The following is a 20,511-nucleotide window of genomic DNA, read 5'->3' as shown; positions in this document are numbered from 1 at the left end:
ATACCTGAATTGTTGTACTGCTGAGTCTTCGGAGAATGGAGTCTAGGAAGGAGAGAAGTGTTATGGGCAAATCTGCTTTTTTGCTGGGTGCAGTTTATTTAGCACCTCTGCAAGATTTAACACAATAACTTTAAATCTTAGCACATTATTCAGAGAGGTGGAATGTCATAGAGGTGTCTGGTAAACAGATGTTACAGTCTTTGTAAGCTGCTGGGAGAGTGTGCATCATTCTTAGTAAATATGGAAGCAGCTGCAGCTTTGGAACCTGTAGTTTCCCAAATAAATACTTTGGCCATCTATTCCACTTTGGCGATTGTGGCTGTGGTGATCTAAAGATACAGGTGAAGCATAGTTTACAGTAGTAGACTATCTTTTATTAAACCAACTGATAACATTAGAAAAATAGATTCACTTTCAGGGATTTAAGTCCTTCTTTGAGTTTATTAATACTTCTTAATTATTGGCACCTAATTAATGCACGTACATAATGCAGAGAGAATCTTCTCTATTGTAGTCTTCTGAAGGCTGAGTACATTTTGTGGCATTCTCTTACTAGCTTAGCTCCTTTAAAAACCATTATGATAAACAAGAGTAGAAGTCTTGGGAGGGTTTCATAAAAGTGTTGATACAAAATCCAGAAGCTTACAGTAAAACTAGCATTTAACATTGTCAAAACAATCTGAAATTAGGTTAGTGAAAATGAATGTCTATAAATCTCAATGTGATTTTTCTTTTTGGGAAAGAAACCATTAGTACCTAGCAGTAATAAGTCAGGATTGTTTGCTGATTCTCTTTTTACTGGTAGTGAAGAGGTGTTACATGCTTTAATAATGGCGATACACATATCATTGCTGCAAAATCACCAGAAGATACCTTGAAGTAAGATTTGCAAGGCTTTACAACAGAGCAATTCAGCAAGATTATTAGAGGAAGATGTTTTCTTTAGGGTATCCACTTTCCAGCTTTTAACTTGAGATACTTTAGGCAGCTGATTTTCAGAAAATCCAAGTGGTTGAAGTTCTTATAATTATGTTAGCCAAAATTAACACTTGGCTTTAAATAATTTTTAAAATAAAAGTTGAAATGGGCATTCTGCCTAAAATCATGCTAGAAGATTGCAAAATCCAAAACAGAACTCAAGACTCTTGCTTGAGCTCCCACAACTGTTATGAGGTTGAAATGAAAAAAATGCAGGGAGGAGGGAAATGCCTTACTGGATGAGTCTATGACCTGTTCCATGCAGTAACACATAGGCTCAGCGGGGTGAGCTAAGTGGGGATTTCCATCATGAGTAAAACTCCTGCTTCTTGGAGGTGTAATTCAGAATTTTTCATTATCTGATCTCTGGGTTGGTTCGTTCTTTTTCCATGTAGCTGGCTATCTATCATATTTGACAGAGAAATTGCTATGACAAAATGCTAAAAGATCTTGCTCTGGGCTATTTTTAATCTACTGTAGGTGAAAGATCAGAACACATTTTTGGGAGATTTATGTGTTGTACCCCTGCGCTGTACTGGATAGGATAAATGGGAGTTGACAAACCACAGGACATGAGATTTAAACCATTGACCTCTGACATTAAGAGTCATCACAACTGTATGTTATCACATGTTAAGGAGTTAAGGCCTTTGCTCTGAGGGGAATCTCATAAATGCTTAGCAGAGCTACAGAAACACAGTTCTTATTCAGTCTTTTAAGCTTTATTATTGGTGATCGGTAGGTAGAGCTCCTCTCAGACTGTTGTGGATCTAAGTGCAGAATATTTGTAAGCAATCTTTAAGTTTTCAGGTGGTTTGTGCAGAATAACACATCTCTTCCTTGAAAAGGATGTAACTACTTAATGACAGTCCAGCTTGAGCAGACTCCTCATTTTTTGCTGATCCTTTAATAGTTCAGTCTTTCAAACTCCTTCCCAACTCTAGCATCTCTCTTAACTGAGTCCATTTCTGAAGTAAAAGCCCTGATAAAGCAAAAGGACTTTGGGATGTATGAAACACTGTTTTCAACTCAAGTATATGCTTCAGTGTTCTGCTGACCTAAGCCCCAAATTTCTGCAGTGCATCATAATGCAAGAGAATAATAGGGGGAGGATGGGTGCACGCAGCTGCTCCTCTGCCTGTATGACAGATGTCGCCTAAACCACTACCCAGCCTTTTCAGAAAACAGGGAGGAGAGGAATGAAGAAGAGAGGGTGAAGCTGATGGAGTGGAAGGAGAGTTGAAAACTGATGGCTAAAGGGGAGGACTGAGCTTCCTGCAGGTTGAGGCACTGCTCTGGACAGTCACCAGGCTGGAACCTGTCCTGTGTAGAACGTCAGTATTTCACTGTCCTTTATTGCCATCTTGAGATTTTTCAGGCGTGTGTACCTGACTAGCTGACCCTCCAAGTTCAGGTACAGGCTCTGTGCAATACTGAGTACTGTTCATGATGTTCACCATGCAGTGCATGCTTCCTAAATTATAGATGATTATGAGGGCCACATAACCAATTAGTATATGGATTTGTTCTGCATGTGCAGATCTTTTCTTGGGCTAAGGAAGTGTCACACAGAGACTTGGCTGAAGAAAAAAAGAAAACAGTTTAATCTTAAATTGTAATTGTCATCCTCTGGCTAATGATAAGCAATATTATGGCCTGCATATCAGCTGTAATTAAGCAGTAAGACACAACAAGGTGTATGTTACAGAGTGATAACACAGTGCTTAAGAGCCAATGACCTGCAAAGCACATTATCTCCCAGCTGCACAAGCCCTACAGTCAGTTTGTACATGTGTGGTAGCAAATCCACGGTCCCCTCTTCCCCTGCCTTCATTCTGCTTTTCAAGGTTCAAGAATTGTAAAAGATTTTCATACTGCTTATTGTGTCTTATGATTTTTTTAAAAAGCTCTCTTTTTATATCAGTCAACTTCTGCACATATAGTAAGTCAGTATGCAACATTCTAAGTTACCATTTGCTGGAGTTCTGGGTAAGTAGCATCACTTAAAATGAGGCCCTTCAGTGTTTTGTTAGACAAGTAGGTGTGGAGTATGCAGGGAAGGATTCTCCCTGGTGATTCAAGCACTGAACTGACAACAACTCTTCATTTGCTCCATGAAAGATTTCATGTTGTTTTCAAAGATAACAGAGGGAGCTTTGAGCTAGAACACAGTGTTAGGTGAAACTTGTTTTAAATTAGGATTGATTTTTTTTTTTTTTTGTTAGAATTAAAGATTGGAAGCGTGAATCTTGTACTGTTTGTACTAAACGTGAAAACCTTTCCTATCAAGGTACCATTGCTCATGTAAATGTCCTGTATAGACTGACTAAACTATGGTGCTGCGTGAGAGGCTGAATTAATAGCAGGGCTGACAGTGTGGCACAAGAACTCAAATATTATACATCAAGAAGACAAAGGGGATTAAGGTGTCTGAGTCCCATTTCTTTGATGAGGATGCATGATTTCTGTTGTATAGTGAAGGAACCCTGATGTAAAACTTGTGTTGGAGGAAGAAGCCCTAGTGAATGAGACCTTCCAAATAGCGACAGAAAATGTAGAGCGGGATCAGTTTTTCCCTGTTGAGTCCTATCAGGGTGATTCTCTGCTCAGGGGAGGTCTGCCAGAGGCAAGGGGGCTGTGAGCCTTCCACATGGCGTTCCCCTCTGAAGAAACTCCTGGAAAGAGGGCCAAGTGCAAGTATCTTTGTGCCAAGTTTCAGTGGCATATTTGTGGTGCAGGATCGATATGTATCTATGATCACAGGCAGATACTGTGACTGTTCAAAAACTGAACAGCCAAATACATGTTTTGAGGCTTATTCCTTATGTTACCCCTAATGAAACTTGGCAGGGCAAAAAACTTTGATGTTGATCAAATTTTCAGTTTAAGCATCATGGACATGGATCTACTGCCTCGATATTGGGCAGCTAAACGTAATTGTATGTACGAAATTAATATAAAATACAGTAGATCAAATTGCTTAATTTTGTTTCTGTGTAACAGTCTGGCTTATGTTTATTTATTCATATTTTTTCTCCCCCTGCTATACAAATTGAATTCCGGATATCAAATTAGAATGTCACTGATCTTTGTAAACTACTGATGATTTAAGCCAGGCAGAGTGAGAAAAGCAACAGTAAACTGAAGCAAGAAGAGAAGTGTCTTACCTAATGTCTTTTAGCCAATAATTACCAGAATATGTATTTCTTAATTTTTCAAATTTTTTGTTATGCTACCCATTGAAATAGGTTGATGCTTATTTAGCCGAATGCAAGGTTTCAGCAGTATGGAAGGACAATCCTCTTGTAACCTGAGCTGTACTACACGGTGTCAGAAGCAGAGAGAGGTTCTCAGGGCTTGAATGGCACTTAGCCCATCTGGACCCTGATTTCAGTTGTATGGCCTAGATATTACTGTATTAAGAATATAAATAAAGTTAGGCTTAATATAAGAACAGAGACACAAGGCAGAGGCAACAGAGACAGCTGTCTCTTCCGCAGAGTCCTTCTCCTGGGTGAGACTGTTTCTGATTACAGCTGTAGCACTGTAAATGCCTGCTAGATGTCTGGTGATAATCCATTCAAAGCAATTACAAGGCATCCGTCACCAGCAGGGTCTGAGCCACAGGCTTCTTATCTGGGAAAATTGATGGAAGAGAAGGGGGAGTGAGGGAAGAAATCAATGCCTTTCACCAATGTTATCTGCCAAATTGAATTAAGCAGCATGGGATCTCTGCTTTACAGACTGTGAGAGTCAGAGCATAGAGAAGCTGTTTATAGTCAGCTCAGTTCATGGGCAAGGCAGGTGGGGGAGCGAAGCTTTACTTGCAATTTCTTGGGCATCCACCAAGGTCAGTGGGACTCGTGTGTGCAAAAGGAGTTCAGAACTTCACAACATACAGAACCTTTAACCTAATAGCACCAGTGCTGGTTGAGAACCTCGTGTCTGCTTGTGGTCTTAATGTAGCGTTCCATGTTATTTTCTTTTTTTGGTGTAGCTGAAAGCATCTTATGGCTTGCCACATCCCAGTTTTTACATGCAAAGGATTGTAGAGAAAGCAACAGTGGTGACATAGGCAAATAAAGAATAACTGCATACTTCAGAGGCAGTACTAGTAAAACTGATGCTCAGAAATGATGCACATGTTGAATGTTTTGGCAATGCAGTTGTGCTGCATCTCAGGTAATCCAGTATTGAGATCTAGCGACAAGTCGGCGGGCTTTGAGTCTGGGGGTGGGGTGATGCCCACAGAGGTGGGTTTTGTGGGAGGAGGGGAGTTAATATGCAAGGAAATGTAGCATATTGTTGTGGGTTTTGGTGGTTTGCTTTCATTAGTATATCTGCTTCTCCCGTACATTTCCAACCTATAAGGTAAGTGAAGTAAAGTATATTTGACTTCTATATGTCTAACTGGTTAGTTATTTTACAAAGCGATGTTGAAATCCAGGAGCTAGACTTCAGAGCGCTTAACAGTATTACCATCTGTGAAATGGCACTTTCCCTTACTGGGCCTGCAGTCGACGTTGCAAAGGGCACCAGTATATCTGTGGAGATGGCTGGGAGGTGCTTCCTGCTTGATATATGAACAAATAAGAATGTAGATCCATATAGACGGCAGCAGGGACATTGTCACTTGGGATGTGACAAAAAAGACTCTGTACAGGCTGAATTGGTTTCATCTGTGGGCAGTGTGGCCAACAGCTTTGTTAATGCATTGTGTAGTACCTGTTTTTATACCTTGGCCACATAAAGGTAGGGGTTTAATGCCATTTTTTGACAACTAGACAATAAAGGAGTTTCTGCAGCTCAAGAGCATCTAGTGTTAGAAGCCTTGGAACGGAGTCCTTGCTGACAGCGAGCTCTTGTTTCTTGAACTCAGAGTCATGTAGGTAAACTGGGTTTATAAATTTCTGTTTAAGCTTTCTTTCCAAGATAATGATGATCACTCAAGCTTTAGAGTTTATGGTGTTCACAGAAGTGAGCAGATTTTTGGAACAAATCTGATCTTTTTTGCAGCAGTAAAACCTCATTTTCCTTTGACCCGTGTAGGTTTTTTCTTGTCCTGAGGGGTTTTTCTCGTAGAGTTCACGCATAGGGGAGATACGAGAGCAGTTGCGTGGGATAGGCGGTGGAAGGGCCAGAGGATGGGGATAGCTGCGCCAGTGCTCTGGGGAAGTACTTAAAAGCATGAAATTCTCAAGGTTCCATATTAAGGAGCTGACTCAGCAGAAAACAAATACAAAAGTAAATTCAAAAAGATGAGCCAGAAAACCTGCAGATACTGTACAGAATAATTCAACTAAATCAGTTCAGTGCAGAGATCTATGGAAACTTTTTTCCCTCCCAAATAAAAGCGTGTGGGAATTTGCATTGCAGTCAGGTATACTTAAAGTGCACATAAGCAATCTAATAAAAATTCCACTGGAGTGTACGTCATACAGCTGTGTTTTATTATATTTGTGCTCTCTTCCTACTGACAGTGCCTTTATAACTGGATTACTCACATATCATCATTAACTCTGACACTCCTGGGTTTTTACTGCTTCCCTGGTTCCTATCATCTTCGGCAAGTTTTATCCCTTCCCTGCAGATGTGCCAAGATGTATTTCTTTAATACCCTTTCAGCAAATGAACGTGGGAGCACATAAAAAGTGTGGCTTGGATGCCATGGGCAGTAACAAGGGCTCTCATCATTTCTACCAAAAATCCCCATCAAACCTCAGCTACATCTGTGTTAAGTTTTCCCTTTGCTCCATCTGTTAGGTATAAAGAAGGGGTGCTGATTATGGTGAAATGGAAACGGCTGAGGTGCAGCGCTGAGCTGCTCATTAATCCTACCTTAGATATTTTGTAGCTATCTCCTTCAGTTGTGCTCCATACCTGCATTTTCATTTTCTATGTATAAACCATGTTCGGAGTGAGCAGCTCTAAGAGTGTGTGTGTGTGTGTGTGGTTTTTGGTTTAGGATTTTTTTTTTTCCTGGTGGCTGAATAACATAAGCTGTTGAATAAGACATGAAGACTTTTTACTTCAGGCCTCAGGAAATTTGATTTTTATTTCTGATCTCCAGCAGCTACTTTGAGCTTGAGTCAGTTCGGCTCACCTTGCTATTGATTATCCCTCCCCACCCCCAATTCTTTGTTGTTCTTGTTTGGATGAAAGTTCTCTGGGGCAGGGACTGTAGCTCACTGAGCATTTATAGAGAACAGAGCACAAAGGGGGCTGGGGCCTCTGTTAAGCTTTTTAACTATTTCTACTTGGTGAAATTAAGTTGAGCTCAAGGGGTACTTAAGCATACCAAGTCAGGTTTCTGTGCACACTGACAGCTTTAGCTGAACTCTGTATCAGTTGATCTCTGAGTATTTTGATTGGGCTTGGGAAGAACGGCTCCCTGGAGTTTCGGTTGTGGACTGGGCTACAGCGTACTGAGCCTCGCTCACTCTCCAGGCGGTCAGATTCCCTGTAGGAACTTGCCCAAGGTGCTCCACGTCCTCCCCGCGTCCCACTGGACACCGCCCGCCAGCGAGCCGAGCCGGCGCTGCCCTGGGAAGGGGGCTGCTGGCAGGTGGGGCGGGATGTGGAAATCGCTTATAACCAGTCGATCGACCAGTCAGGTACTTCCCTGTAGGACTTCCTGCATTATAGAAAATGTATTTTAATCACAGCAATAACTTGACAGCCAGTATATGCAAGAACATTTCCTCCAGTGCTGTTCTCTTCACGCAGTTTACAGTGAGAATGTAGAAGGAGAAAATCCTGTGTTGATAATGAATCAGTGCAGTGACAATGTGAGTGTGCTTTTGGTTTTGGAGGTACTCCAAAGTAATTGACTGAGTAGGTGCGCATCTGATTCATAGTATTTTGGTTCTTATATTAAGTAAATTGAAATTATTCTGGCAGAGTAACTAGAATCTCAAAACCCAGCTACCCCCTTAATCATAAACACAAGAGAGATCGACTGGTCTTTCCTACCGGTATGTGTTGTTGCACTCAGTTCCTTGGTGATAGAGTATAGGGTGATGTTTTCAGCTTCTGCTATGTAGACTTATCAATCCAAATCTGGTTTTCTATTTTGTTTCTGTAACGGAAATAGCATGAAGAGTCAGTCACTCTGAGAAGTGACACCAGGAGAGGTGGCTCAACTCTTCAGCGCAAAGCTCTGCTCTAGACATAGCCAGGTTCCTCGAATGGTCACAAGTGCTGTGTGATTTCGTATCACATGCTAGGCAATAAGAATTTCTGTGGATCTACATCCTCAAAACAGACTAAACAGTTCTTCATTAACTCTTGTTTAATTGTTGAACAAGCAATGCTGAAGAATTTGCTTAATTTTCCCTGTTTCCACTACCTCTACTCTGCCCCGCACTTTGCCGAGCAGTCGTCCTGCTCGGGGCGGTGGGTGCAGATGGGCGTTCTGGGTGATGCGCTGGTGAAGGGAAGAGGTGGCGATGACCTTTGCATGAACTGCAGCTGCATCGGCAGAGGCAGGTTGCCCAAAGAAAGGCTATAAAAATCCAGAAAAAGTGAGAAATTGGAGTGAAAGAAAAGCTTTTTATGAGTGTTTTGAACATCTCAATTTCTTGCTGCCCAGTAAGAAACTCTGACAGGCACCTGACTTAATGCCTTTGGAAAATACGGCTCTTCTCAGTATGTCCTGGCTGTCTGTTTAGACTCACAAATCACTTCTGAACCACCTAATTTACACTGTCAAATTAAACTGGCATCCTTGATACACAGCTGTAGCTGGCAAATTAGAAGTTTTGGAGGTTTTTTGTGTGATTTTTGGTTTTATATATAAGCCAGTTAGAGAAAGAAACGAGAAAAAAAAAAAAGATAGCAATTTTGTGGGTGTTTCCAAGCTTTGCCAAAATTTACCCATGGCTCCATGGGGATCTGTGAGAGTCATCCCGAGCACACAGCTCCCATCTGAAAGTCTTGACTGAGTTCAGGACAGTGGAGGAGGCAAATGAAATACATGTTTTTTTGCTTTGTGTGTTTGTGCTTGTAATCTAGGTCAGCTAAATGAAAGCTCCTAGAATACAGAGTAGCCAGAGAAATTTGGGATAGCTGAGAAGAGATAGTCCAAGAATAAGGAAGGTGTCCAATAGGACTGGAGAGCTGGATTCCGGCATTGGAGCTTTCCATATGCGAGGCCAAGCCTTATTTCCAAGTTAGCCTCAGCTAACTTCAGAAAGAAACTAAAACAAACAAGATTTATTCCTAGATTCTTTAGAAAACTCTAGAAAGGCCGTGTCCATCTTACCTGAGTTGGCAACCGGCACTAACTCAGGGGTGGGTCTGGTCAGTCTCTAATGGCAAAACCACAGCCTGTCCCGGTGGGGGAATCGTCGTTCCCCTCGGGGAAGGGCTGCTTTGGGCAAACCTGGCCCTTCACCAGGACGGGTTTAGCACTGGGTGTCGAGTCCAATTGAAGCTGCTTTCAGGGTCTGGAAAAATCTGTGTCTTGTCTTTGTCTCCTTGCATAGTAATTTTGAAGTGTTGTTTTATCAGTGTAGGATCTGTGTCCATTAGAATTTGAGTTAATTTACTGATTTGCAGTAGAATGGTAAATTAAGTTGAAGTTTTTCCCTGTGTTCCTAATTGAAGGAATTCTATTTCAAGTTAGGAAAATGAGCTGGTGAATTCTTTAAAAAGCCAGGAGTGTGGCTCCTGCCCCTTGTGATATGAGAACATCTTCCTTTCTTTAAAGCCATTTTGCTCCAAAATGGGGTATTTCCAAAGATACTAAAAATTTCAGAGAAAATATCAGTGTGATGTGCTGACAGAAACACAGCTGGTCCTTCCTGAAAGTAGCTGGCAAACTGCTCTAGACCTATTTTTTTGTTACAAAAACTGTGGAACAAAGTTACAGTGTATTGTTTATCAGAGAACTTTGAGAGATTTGTCAGCTGTATACTTTGCCTACAGAAGATAACTGTCAATAAAGTTATTTGAACTTTTGTTTTTAATTTTAGAAACCAAAACCATAGTAACAGATGGACAAGTGAAAGGATGTGGATATGAATTGTATTTGGGGCCACAAGATCTTTTTACAAGTGAAAGATCTGGACCTGCATTTAGACTTAAAACCTTATTGATTCCACTTGGTACCAAAAATGGGTGGAACCACCCTTTTGCTGCGAGTCCTGGGGGCAGGAGTTACTGGTGCAGTTGCATCCCGTTCCAGCCGTAATCTCTGTCTGCTCGTGATCTCCAGGAATTGCCTGTGCATTGGTTCGGAATTTTTGGAGATGTCCGTGGGCCAATTCACCTACGGTCCTGCAGACAGTGTTCTTTGTATACATTCAAAGTAATTGTGTCAGAAGACGTTATATACAATGTGCATGAAGCTAACTGATAACACTTTGTCATCATTTTATTACTCACTTGAATTTTTTCCAAGGTAAGTTTTTGTCATCAAGCTGTTATAGGAACCCTTTGCTCCAAAACCAAGCCTGTCCCCGCAACCCTTCCTGGGCTGTTGGGGCTTGTACATGTCTCTTCATTTCCAGCAAATGTGCTGACTGTTTTGTTTTGTTTTGTTTTTTAAAAATTTTCTCCCTGTTGGGAGCAGGAGAATGACCTCATCTCTCATCTCTCCATACAGGATGCTGCGTACGCCGCTGTTTATCCACGAGCTCATTGCTGAACATGAGGCTTCAGTCTTCCAGCCTGTAGTTCCAGCACCGCTTGTGAGCCAAGGTCCCGCAGGTTCATTCACGTGAAAGACGAGGGCGAGAACGGCTGGATCCCTTTGGAGTCTCTCGTACCTTGGAAAAGGGACCTTACAGCTCCCTGTGCTCCTTTTGCCACCACCGGGGCGGGGGAGGAGGAAGAGAGCCAGTGGACGGGCGCTCTGCTGGGGCACGTTGGAAGGGAACTGCTTGAGCTTCATATGGGCAGGCCAGGAGCCTCCAACAGCTTCCACCTTCCAGAGAAAGAGGCACCAGCTCAGCCTGGATTTGCCCACTGTTGATACCCAGCTGGTAGAAACAGGAAGCAAACCAACCCCTTAGAAAGCAAGGCTGCAATGACTCACAAATCTAAAGTAGAGATTTTTTTTTTTTTTAAGCTGTTCAATCATTCTCTGGCTTTTCCACTGTTTTACAAGGGCATGTTAAGAAATGTACCAGAGCTGTGGAAATTCTGCAGCCATTTCTCAGAAAACCATGAGAGAATTACTTTAACATATGTTTCCATCTTCTGCTTTTTGCATTTTTCCCCTCTTGTATTTCTTTTTCTTTGACCTGGTACAAACTTGTGTATGCTTACAGTTCTCACTATTCAAAAGAAATTTCACTCCATTGTTAGAATTTCCCCATGAAGTGGTATGCATAGTTTTTAATTAAATTCCATTCTCCTGACAATATTGTCAGGTGCAGACCTGAAAAGGATCCTCTGTTCAACTGATGCGGTAGAGAGGCTCGTTACTAGGCTGTCAGGGAAGCAACATGAACATGAGGCTGCTTTAACTCTCAGCCTCAGGTTGTTGATGTGCCTCCACACATTTAAGGGGATAGGGCAGATTTTTTGGCTTTGGCCTGCCAGAAAAGATAAAAACATGACAGGAAACCCGAGCTTCTCTCCAGCATGTGAGAGAATTTAATGCTACTTCCACCTCTGGACAAATGGGATTTGTTATGAGTTGGGGGGGGTCGTGTCTGTTTGAGGATGAGTTTGTGGCTGTGTTACGTGATCTCAAAATGAGCTTGGTGCACAAGCTAGCAGGGCTTCGACGCTTTATAAATGAGGGCCTGGGACATACGTGCAATAAATACACCAAGTGTAGCATTAGCGCATCATCACAACTGCTCGGTTCCACGGGTGCAGTGGAGTTTCTGTGGGTTTGTGGTGTTTAACTTTTAAGTCTTGACTTTTGAGCCAGAGGCACTTTGTGCTTCTGCAGATGCCTGGACGGTCTCTGAGCTTTGCCTGTTCAGAAGAATTAGGCCACAGCTGCAAGCACAGAAAACTCAAAAACCATACCGGAGTGAGTTATTTTTTTCTGGACAAACAATTTTATTTTAGGTAATGCGTCTATACACTGTACATTCAGTCACTGTGGTATATAAGCATAGCTATTTTCATACATAATCTCATAAAGTCCTTTATTTTACAATATTATCTGCTTCAGGGGGAGGGGATGTGGAAAAGGGGGTGGAAAAGGACTATCAAGGTACACAGCGAAATAGATAAATATGCCAAGCTTTTTTCTTATTTTTTTTTTAAATCAGGCATTTATAAACAAGAAAGCATACATTACTTACATAAAAATAGTTCTAGAATAGTAGAGTAAGTCATAATATTGTCATTAGCAGCAGCATAGGAGAGACCAGGATAACAAAAATGTGCTGAAATGCTATTGGCTATTATAAATGTAAAGATTTATTTTTCTTCAATTGAAAAAATGTCATTTCTGTGAGTTCTTTTTGATTTAAAAAACAAAACAAAACAAAACCCAAAACAAAACAACCAAACCAACAAAAAACTTCTCTCTAAAACACATGGACTGATGAGAGGGCAGAATGGAAAGAAAATCAACCTTTTGGTAATAAAATACTTTACAGTGAAAATAAGGACAAAAAAATGCAAATGATGGAGAAAGGTTAACCCACATTTAAAACTTGCAAAAAGATTTTGTTTTGTTTTTTTCCTAACAGACAGCAAAGGTTCTTCTTAGTTAAAAACACAACTCATAAAACAAGACAACTACCAGGTAAGAAAGAGTTTTGAAAAAGTAAACACCATATACACTTATAATACAACAGTGTAAAATGAAAAAAAGTATTTACATGTTGAATTTACTTTTAACTTTTTTTTTCTTTACATTGGCTAGTTCTGTTTGAAAAGCAGAATATTATGTATACTAGTTAGCTGCTCCATAGATATGAATGTTATTGCTGTTGTTTTTTTTTTTTCCCTTCGTTAAGTCTTCTTTCAGTAATAGAAACAATGAGTAATTAAACTGAATATACAAGTACTAAGTAATATATTTTTAAGTACAGGGAGAGTCAACAGCCTGTATGAAACACCTCTTCTCCCTTTTAACTTCTTAAAGGAAACTAAAGCGCAGATGAAATGGGAAGAGGCGAGGTTCCCGCTCCCGCGCTGGGGGGCCGGGGAGCAGCAGGGGCACCCGCGCGGGCGGCTGGGGGGTGACGTGCTGCACGCACAGAAATTACACACAGAACTCCCTCACCTTCAGCACCTTCACAACGGGGTGGTTTTCCCCTGAAGATTCCCACTGTTTTGACAGCCATTTTCTAGAATTAGTGTCCCTGTGGCCATCTTGTGACAACTTTAAAATTACATGTGGAGGAATTTTGAATTAGAAATTATGTATTCTGCAGAAATAAAGATTATCTTGTTAAAATGTATTTAGGAAAGACACAATTATTGAAGATAAGACTACTATCCTGTAAACCTCTCCTGTTGATTAACTGCTGGTATAGAACGTTTGTTCCCAGTCTTCTTGCACCTTATTTAGTCTTACTGATTTTAAGCCTTAATTTATAGAAATATTTTTACTAGGAAGTTTTTCCCTCCCAAGGCTCAAATATGATCGAGTCTTAACCTCAGACATTGTCAAGTTCATTTGTCATATACGACACGTCACAATGACCACAGTGTGTGGCAAATGAAGCCAGGGCTTTGTTACAACAGTTGTAACTATTTTGGAGACTTCTTTCTAAAGAATCTCATCCCACTGGTGTGTGAGGCACAGGTGTTGCTGGTTGGTTGACAAGGCTATTTATTGTTGATAACACTATTTACTGTTCTGTTTTTCCTTGGGAAAAAAATAATGCAGATTTCATTAATTTTGGAGGATAAAAGCATCCCATGCACCAAAGAAATTGTGCCAGTGCATCAGTTTGCTTCCCCAGGCACCCAAGAAAGAAAAGCTGTGGTGTGCCACAGCTAAGTGCCCTGCTCCTCCTGTGAAAAACCAGAGGGAGCCACGGTGCCGCCTTCTGCTGCATCGTAAGGGGACAGACACCATCCAAGATGGGGGGACAAAGCCCCAAACAACACGTGAAAAAGCTTTGAAGCAGCTTATGGGGGGTGGGGATACAGTTGTTCTCTGTGTAATTTCTTACCATGGCAGTAAAGCATAGCTTGAGACTTTGAAATGCACAATGATCAACTACAGCTAAAATTATTTAGTTTCCCTTGAAGAAATAAGTGAATAATACAGATCTGGAAATCATAAGGCTGAGAACATTTTTATGCATACTGCGTAACAAAACAAACCCTTTACATAAGACAGTAATAATGCCCATTAATGAATATACGTATGGCAGAGATTTTAATTCCATGCATATGATTTAATAATCGCAGAAAAAACATACAAAGAAGCAAAAAAAAAAAAAACAAACCCCACATTAAAAAAAACCTGCTTAAGCATAATCAAAATTCCTTTTGCATTGCACTTTAGAAGGAGATCTGCACCTAGCCTCAGTCTCCAGCATCCCACACGCACAGGGCCAACCCCTGCATCCCCCCACAGCTTCGTGTCCTTTGCCTGATGTCACTGGTTCTTGCTCCCAACACTTTTACATTGTCCCAGTAATTTTACTCCGTTCATATTTCTTCTTTTTGTACCTAAAACATATATATGAACTTCTTTGTTAATGCTCACAGTTATTATAATGATTATAATGGTTTCAAGCAAACAGCTCTTGTTTTGTTTTAAAAAAAAAAAAAATAATCTCTAATGTACTGAAAGTAAATACTATAATTTTAGGATTGAAAGCCGCTTTTTGTCTACCGGAAAATAATTTTCAAGCTTACATAGTTTGTATTAATGTCCAAAAGCAAATAAGATTACTGGAAATATGTTCCTTTGTTTAGAGTAACTTCTGTGTAGGATGATGCATAGGGTTTTATTTTTTAATATTTTTTTATTTTTTATTCCTTAAGGTAAAAAAGTGTCAGCATTGCCTATGTAAGATGCTGAGAGGAAAAATGAGCTGGAAGGCACATCTGCAGCCCCAGGTCAAATTTTCACTTCGTGCTGATAAACTTGAGTGTGCAAGAGGTGAGTGTTTGTGGGTGAAAAGAACTTTTCTCTTGTTCAGTAAAGCACCAACTGTATTTGTTAAGCACGGCCGGGAGCAGCTCTACTGCTTCCCACCGCCGGCGGTGGTACAGAGCCAGGCAGAACGGGTTTGGAACCCCACACACGTTCTCTACCTGCGGAATCCTCAGTCTGCAAAAACGTCACCGATGCTGTGAGTGTCAGATGGTGGAAAATCACGTTGCTGATTTTCACATCTGTCCAGCAGGGGAGAATCTAGAATGCTCAACTTGTAAACTTTAGAAATATGGAATAAAATGCAGAGTAAGATTTTGACAAAGTGCAGTTTTTAAAAAAAAACAAATCAACAACAACACCAACAGTAAGACAAAGTGATGGCATGCTGCATTTTTATTCCGGGGCTGCGGCTTGGATCCCAAAATTAAAGTAATTTCTCTTTTTGAAAACAAAAAAGTTTCTTTTTTTTTTTTTTTTTCCAAATGTAGGCTTATTCACAGCAGCAAAAATGTTGTTTTTCTTTTCTGTAGTATCCGATAATGCGATGTTACGCTCTCCTTGGGCACAGAAATCCTGACCGACAGTTCATAATAAAAGCAGGTAAATACTGAATTTATGGTAAGATGGTGCAACAAAGATGAGTTTTCCAGAAAACTGAAAGCTGAAGATTTCAGAATGACTTTGAAACGCATGTGTCTTCTGCTTTATTTCTCAACCGACTTAACGGATCCTCCATTTCCTTCTTTCTTTTCCTAAAGCTGAAGTGCTCTTGGATGAAGTGAGTCTTTTGAACACATCGATTGATGAAGATGTCTTTAGAAAAGATGGCGTGGTTTGCAAACAGGGCAGGCTGTAAGGCTGGGTTTGTAATCCTAAAGCATACCTCTCCCCCTCCCCCCACCCCTTCATGATCCTGCATCTTCCTTTCTTCTTGTGTTCAGGACAGGAAATGAAGATAATTCTTGCTAAGGAAAAATCAACTTTGAAAAGTACTCTGAAATTCTCCTACAACCACGTGACGGGTTTAAAACTGCGATGGCTTCCTAGATGGCTGGAAAACTGCTAATGAAATGGCATCATCACCAGCGGGCTTCGACGTTAAGAATCCCAGCGCCTATAACAAGTCATTAAAAATTGTGCATCGAAGGTTTCTTTTGTTTTGCTTTTAAAGGTTCATTATAAAAATCTTGTGGATTTTTTAATACCAAGTCTGTGTAATGAATTATTTTAAATAGCTTATAAGAAAAGTTTGTTTTTAAATTCCAAAATGTCCCAACAGGCAGAAGGGCAACATAAAAACATGGCCATGCTTGCCTTTGACTCTGATTTTAGTTGGAGGATGCTGCTTGCTTGGAGTTTGCCAGTAGAAAATTTGCTGTGGACTTAAAAGTATTTTGTTTATAAACACTTTGTGTTTTATAGGCACAGTAAGATGTTGTGCTATATGGATTGGGAAAAAAGAGGCGTAATTCAGTGCTTCTGTTATAGAGAGTAACATTTGCCTTCCAACTACTAAGAATCCATATTCATAGGTGTGTGTGCCCAGACACAACTACTCACACATGCACTTACACACGTACCCCACACGTCCTCCCTTACTGTGCACCTCTCACCCCAGCTGTGGCGGGCAGCAGGTTAGTTCTCCAGGTGGCTTGCTGTGTTTTCACTGCTGGGCTGGCTGCTTGATTTAGGCCACAGTTGTTCCTGAAGTTCCTTGACTACTTTTTCCAAGTGTTCCCGAGCCTCCCTTTCATGCATCAGGTCAGCTCGGAGCTGCTCCCTGTCAGCTTCTGCATGCTGAAGCTTAACCTGTAGGTCCTCAATCTAGAGAAAAGCATATTAAGAAACACAATAAACTATTTCAGCATTTCTGTTTCAGTGTGGTTTTGTAGACTTTAACACAGACTAGTACCTTAGCACAAAGTGAGAAGAGTAATAAGACCATCTATTTCCTGACATAAAATTATCCAAGTTGGGGTGAGGAAGGAATTCCCTTCTCCCTGCTTTTTTTCCATATACTACTGTACAATTCTGCAGGTGCACTGCATGGACAGCTTAGCCTTGAAACTGTTAAATATTTCTGGTGGCTTCAGTTCTAGAAAGGAGGGTGAGAAACAGAATAGTTAAGAGTGCCTTGGCCTAACAGAACTCTGCTCACTGTACTTCTGAACCCACTGCTGTTATTTCTTTAAGCAGACAGGAATTCAGCAAAGTAACCTACAAGGTGCTTTAGTTTCAGGCCCTTTACAAGGGTTACTAACAGGAGTGACCAGACCCACCCGCAGCTGCCTCTGTAAAGGGTCCAGGTCTCAGCAGTAGATTGATGTCCAACAAAAGCAACTGTAGCAGTGTCATCCTAGAACCATTCCATCCTTCCTGCCACAGGTAAGATGGGCAGGGAGGGGGGCAAGGGGCTTGTGAAGAGGGAGGCCTTGGAACCAGCTGTGACAATTAGCACCATTTTAACTCCTAATGAAGCAGCTGGACCGCAGAGGGCAGGAACAGGACTGAACAGCTCCTACTGTCTAGTGACAGCACAGAAATGGAGCCAAGGAAATACACATTCCTAACGGCCCCAGAAGAGATCACGGCTGAGATCAAATCGGTGTCTTCCCCCTCCCAGTGTGCCGCACAGCTGGCCTCAGCCTCCCCAGGCCCCATTCCTATTCGCTACTTACTGATAGCAAAGGCAGAGAGAAAAGCCCCAGTAGCTGAGGGTGTAAACATTAGAAAAACTGCACCGGTCTGAAATACGCAATTTTAAGCCACAAATCGGTAAGATTAGCAGTTACCAGAGATTGCCATTTAATGAAGAAAAAGGCAAATACTCCTGTTTTGGGCTAAAACGAAGGCTAACTCACTGCCCAAGGTAAGAAAAAAGAAAGTCATAAACCGCACCGGTATTCACTAGGTATTAAGCAACTAATACTTTAAGCTTACACAAAGACATTTACACCCCTGAATGTGTTGTCTTATTTCCGCTCATGGTTGCCTAATGCTATTTCTCTCAGCCTAAGCCTGTCTAGAGAATTGTGGTTTCCTCAAAAATAATAAGTGATGAACACAGCGTAAGCGACAAACTTCCTGTGTGCTCTCCAAATTAAAGATAAAAGGATGTCTAGAGCTCTCTTAAACTTACATGACTTAAGAACTTAAGTCATATCGACATCTTGTAAAATTCAGGCTTTGAAGTTACTTAAAGTATTTCTCCATTAAGTGCACGCAGCAATCTGAGGTAGGCGCTGGATAAAGCAGCTCTTCCAGACCCCAGACATCAGCCACCACACATGCCGTTGCCTGAGCACAGCACGAACTTGGCTGCACAGCAGCAGGGCCCCACTGCAGGACCCTGCAGGTGATACTGCACCCGTGTATCTGCATCCTTAGAAAAAGCTGCAGAATATTCAGCTACTTGCATCCTTTTTGAGGTGATTTTAGCCTTTTGTATTAGGAGACCTCATCTATTCCAAGGCAGGAGTGCAGTCGGAGGCTGAAATTCCAGCCTGTCAAAACCCTGTGTGCACCTGCAGCCCCACAGAGCTCAGTGGGGCACCGCTGGCATTTACTTTTCTCTGCACTTGCTGTCCTCTTGGTTTTTTTTTTTTTTTGCTCAGTGGAAGTCAACTGCTGGTAACACCCAGCGCAGCCGCTCTCAATCTGGTCATGTTTAGTCTGGACACCTCTTATCAGCGAGACATCCTGTGATGGTAGAGAGGAAGCCCACATCATTTCCTGCTTCTGGGCTCCTGGTTAGCCACGTCGGAGTGGTACAAGTGGACCACTCCCCTTCCCGTTATTGAGAGCCTGGGCTCCGAAACATTTCTGATTGCTCTGGCTTTTTCTTTTCCTTCCCCCCACCCCCTCCCTTTAAAGTGACCACACCAAGTATTTGCAGCTCCTATTTCAGGCACAGCATGTGTGTTTAACAACATGCACAGCACAGAAGTTGCTGCACTAGACATGGTGTAGAAGAGATCCCTTTCAGGTATGTTACAACGTGCAAAGTCATCTTGCGAATGTGACACCTACATGGCATTTGCCTGTAAGCGACAGATCTCTGCTGGAGTAGTTTAAGTTTAGGCTAGTGTGACCCGTTTTGCAGAGCCCTTCTGTTGCCAACGCCTGCTGACCCTTGCCTTTTATTTACTCCTTTCTCAGCCAGGCTCTTGGCATGGGAAGCGGCGCCCGGGCCAGGCAGAGGCACGGGGGTGGGGGTGGGTGGGAGCAAGGCCCCAGGGAGGCGGCTGCGGTGAGGAAAGGAGCTGGCCTGAAGGAGAGGGGCCGCTTGAGGGGGTTAACACTGGGTGTGGGACCACGGCCTGTCATAGGAAATGCAGTACTGGGCAACTGGGATTGTTTTACTGGAGGAAGGGGAAGGCAGGGCAGGCAATGGATTCCTCTTCAGGGCTGTTTCTCACAGAAATCCAGGAGGCTGCCGTTCTGCTCTCAGCTCAGCCTCTTATCCTGGGTCATTTCAGGGGGCTTGGAACAGTGGATGGCCTTGCATTCCACATGCCCTGCAACACCAAGACACAACAAGGCGACTTAAGGATGTGCAGCCCGAGCTCTTGGTTCGCTTGGCTTTGGGTGGGTTGAATAAACTAACAAAGAATCTGATGCCGAGAAGGCGTGGAGAGATTTTTAGGTCGAAAGCTTAAAGGCTACACGTTGCTTGTAACAACATGTTCCTGCATTCCTAGAACTTTCACAGAGATCAAACTGGAAGTCTTTTCTTAGACCTGCCAGTTTGCGACTCTTGTGCTTTGTAACTGCAAACATCACTCCTTCCCAGCACTGCGGTTTGCTTATTGATGGGCCTTGGTTGCCTCCCTTGTCTTAAATAGTTCCTGTAGGTTTAGCCTGATCTTCAAGGAAAAATACTATTCGAGAAAGCGGCTCTACCTAATATTTGCAGTACTGAACTGGACCCCTACGCACTGGCAGTGCCAACAGAGCGTTAGTGGAACTGCAATAATGTCCAGCCTTTGGCTGACTTCTCTGTAAATGGTGATTTTCAACTGCCGGCTGCGCGCAGCTCGAGGCAGAACTGTGGGCCCGACAGAGGCGGTGGGAGCACAGGCAAACGGGGAACACCTTGCTCTGACACAGTGGGGGCAGAGGCAGCGGATGGACGGGAGCTGGACTCGTGTCAAGGGAGACAAAGCGAGGCCACTGGCGCTGCAGGGCACAGACCCTGAACTGACCCCCAAACCGGCAGAAATCGGAAGCGCTCTCGCTGTTAGAGCTTTCCGTGTTTGGGTCTTACCTGGGCCGAGTACTTGGCCCGCAGCCTGCCGGCTTCGCAGCCCTTGTCACACACCCGGATCTGCCTGGCTTGTTCCAGTTCCCTCTTCAGTCGTATCCGAGACTCATTGGCTTCCTTCATCTTCTTCTCATTCTCAGCTCTCAGACGTTCAATCTCTTTCCTTAAGTTGCGCTTTGCCTCTGTTGCTTCTCTCAGTTTCTCCTTCTTAGCCACTCTTAGGAACTCCAACTCC

General features: G+C 42.3%; 1 protein-coding gene and 1 long non-coding RNA gene across 7 annotated transcripts in view; one reads left to right on the top strand and one right to left on the bottom strand.

Annotated features, from left to right (window-relative positions):
* The window catches only part of LOC116965284, a 179,381-nt gene extending 163,160 nt beyond the window's left edge, over positions 1 to 16,221 (top strand). Inside the window, exons 15-17 of one of the 5 annotated variants that reach the window (XR_006165484.1) lie at positions 10,586 to 11,026; positions 12,639 to 12,694; positions 14,899 to 16,221. This is a non-coding gene — a long non-coding RNA (uncharacterized LOC116965284). Of the gene's footprint in view, positions 1 to 10,585; positions 11,027 to 12,638 lie in introns of all 5 variants that reach the window. The other 4 variants (XR_004409255.2, XR_004409253.2, XR_004409252.2 and 1 more) reach the window with 4 other exon arrangements.
* The window catches only part of SKI (SKI proto-oncogene), a 119,813-nt gene continuing 111,278 nt past the window's right edge, over positions 11,977 to 20,511 (bottom strand). For both annotated transcript variants that reach the window (XM_042794279.1, XM_033007778.2), the window contains 2 exons: positions 20,280 to 20,510; positions 11,977 to 16,837 (listed from right to left, as the gene is read on the bottom strand). In XM_042794279.1, coding sequence (XP_042650213.1) covers positions 16,649 to 16,837; positions 20,280 to 20,510 — 420 coding nt within the window. In that variant the 3' untranslated portion in view covers positions 11,977 to 16,648. The remainder of the gene's footprint in view (positions 16,838 to 20,279; position 20,511) is intronic.

The sequence above is a fragment of the Tyto alba genome, unplaced genomic scaffold (genome assembly GCF_018691265.1).
Source record: "Tyto alba isolate M040663 unplaced genomic scaffold, T.alba_DEE_v4.0 Super-Scaffold_20000042, whole genome shotgun sequence".
Classification (NCBI taxonomy): Eukaryota; Metazoa; Chordata; class Aves; order Strigiformes; family Tytonidae; genus Tyto; species Tyto alba.
The sequence above is the reverse complement of the archived record's forward strand: the minus strand, read 5'-3'. Positions and strand labels throughout refer to the sequence as shown.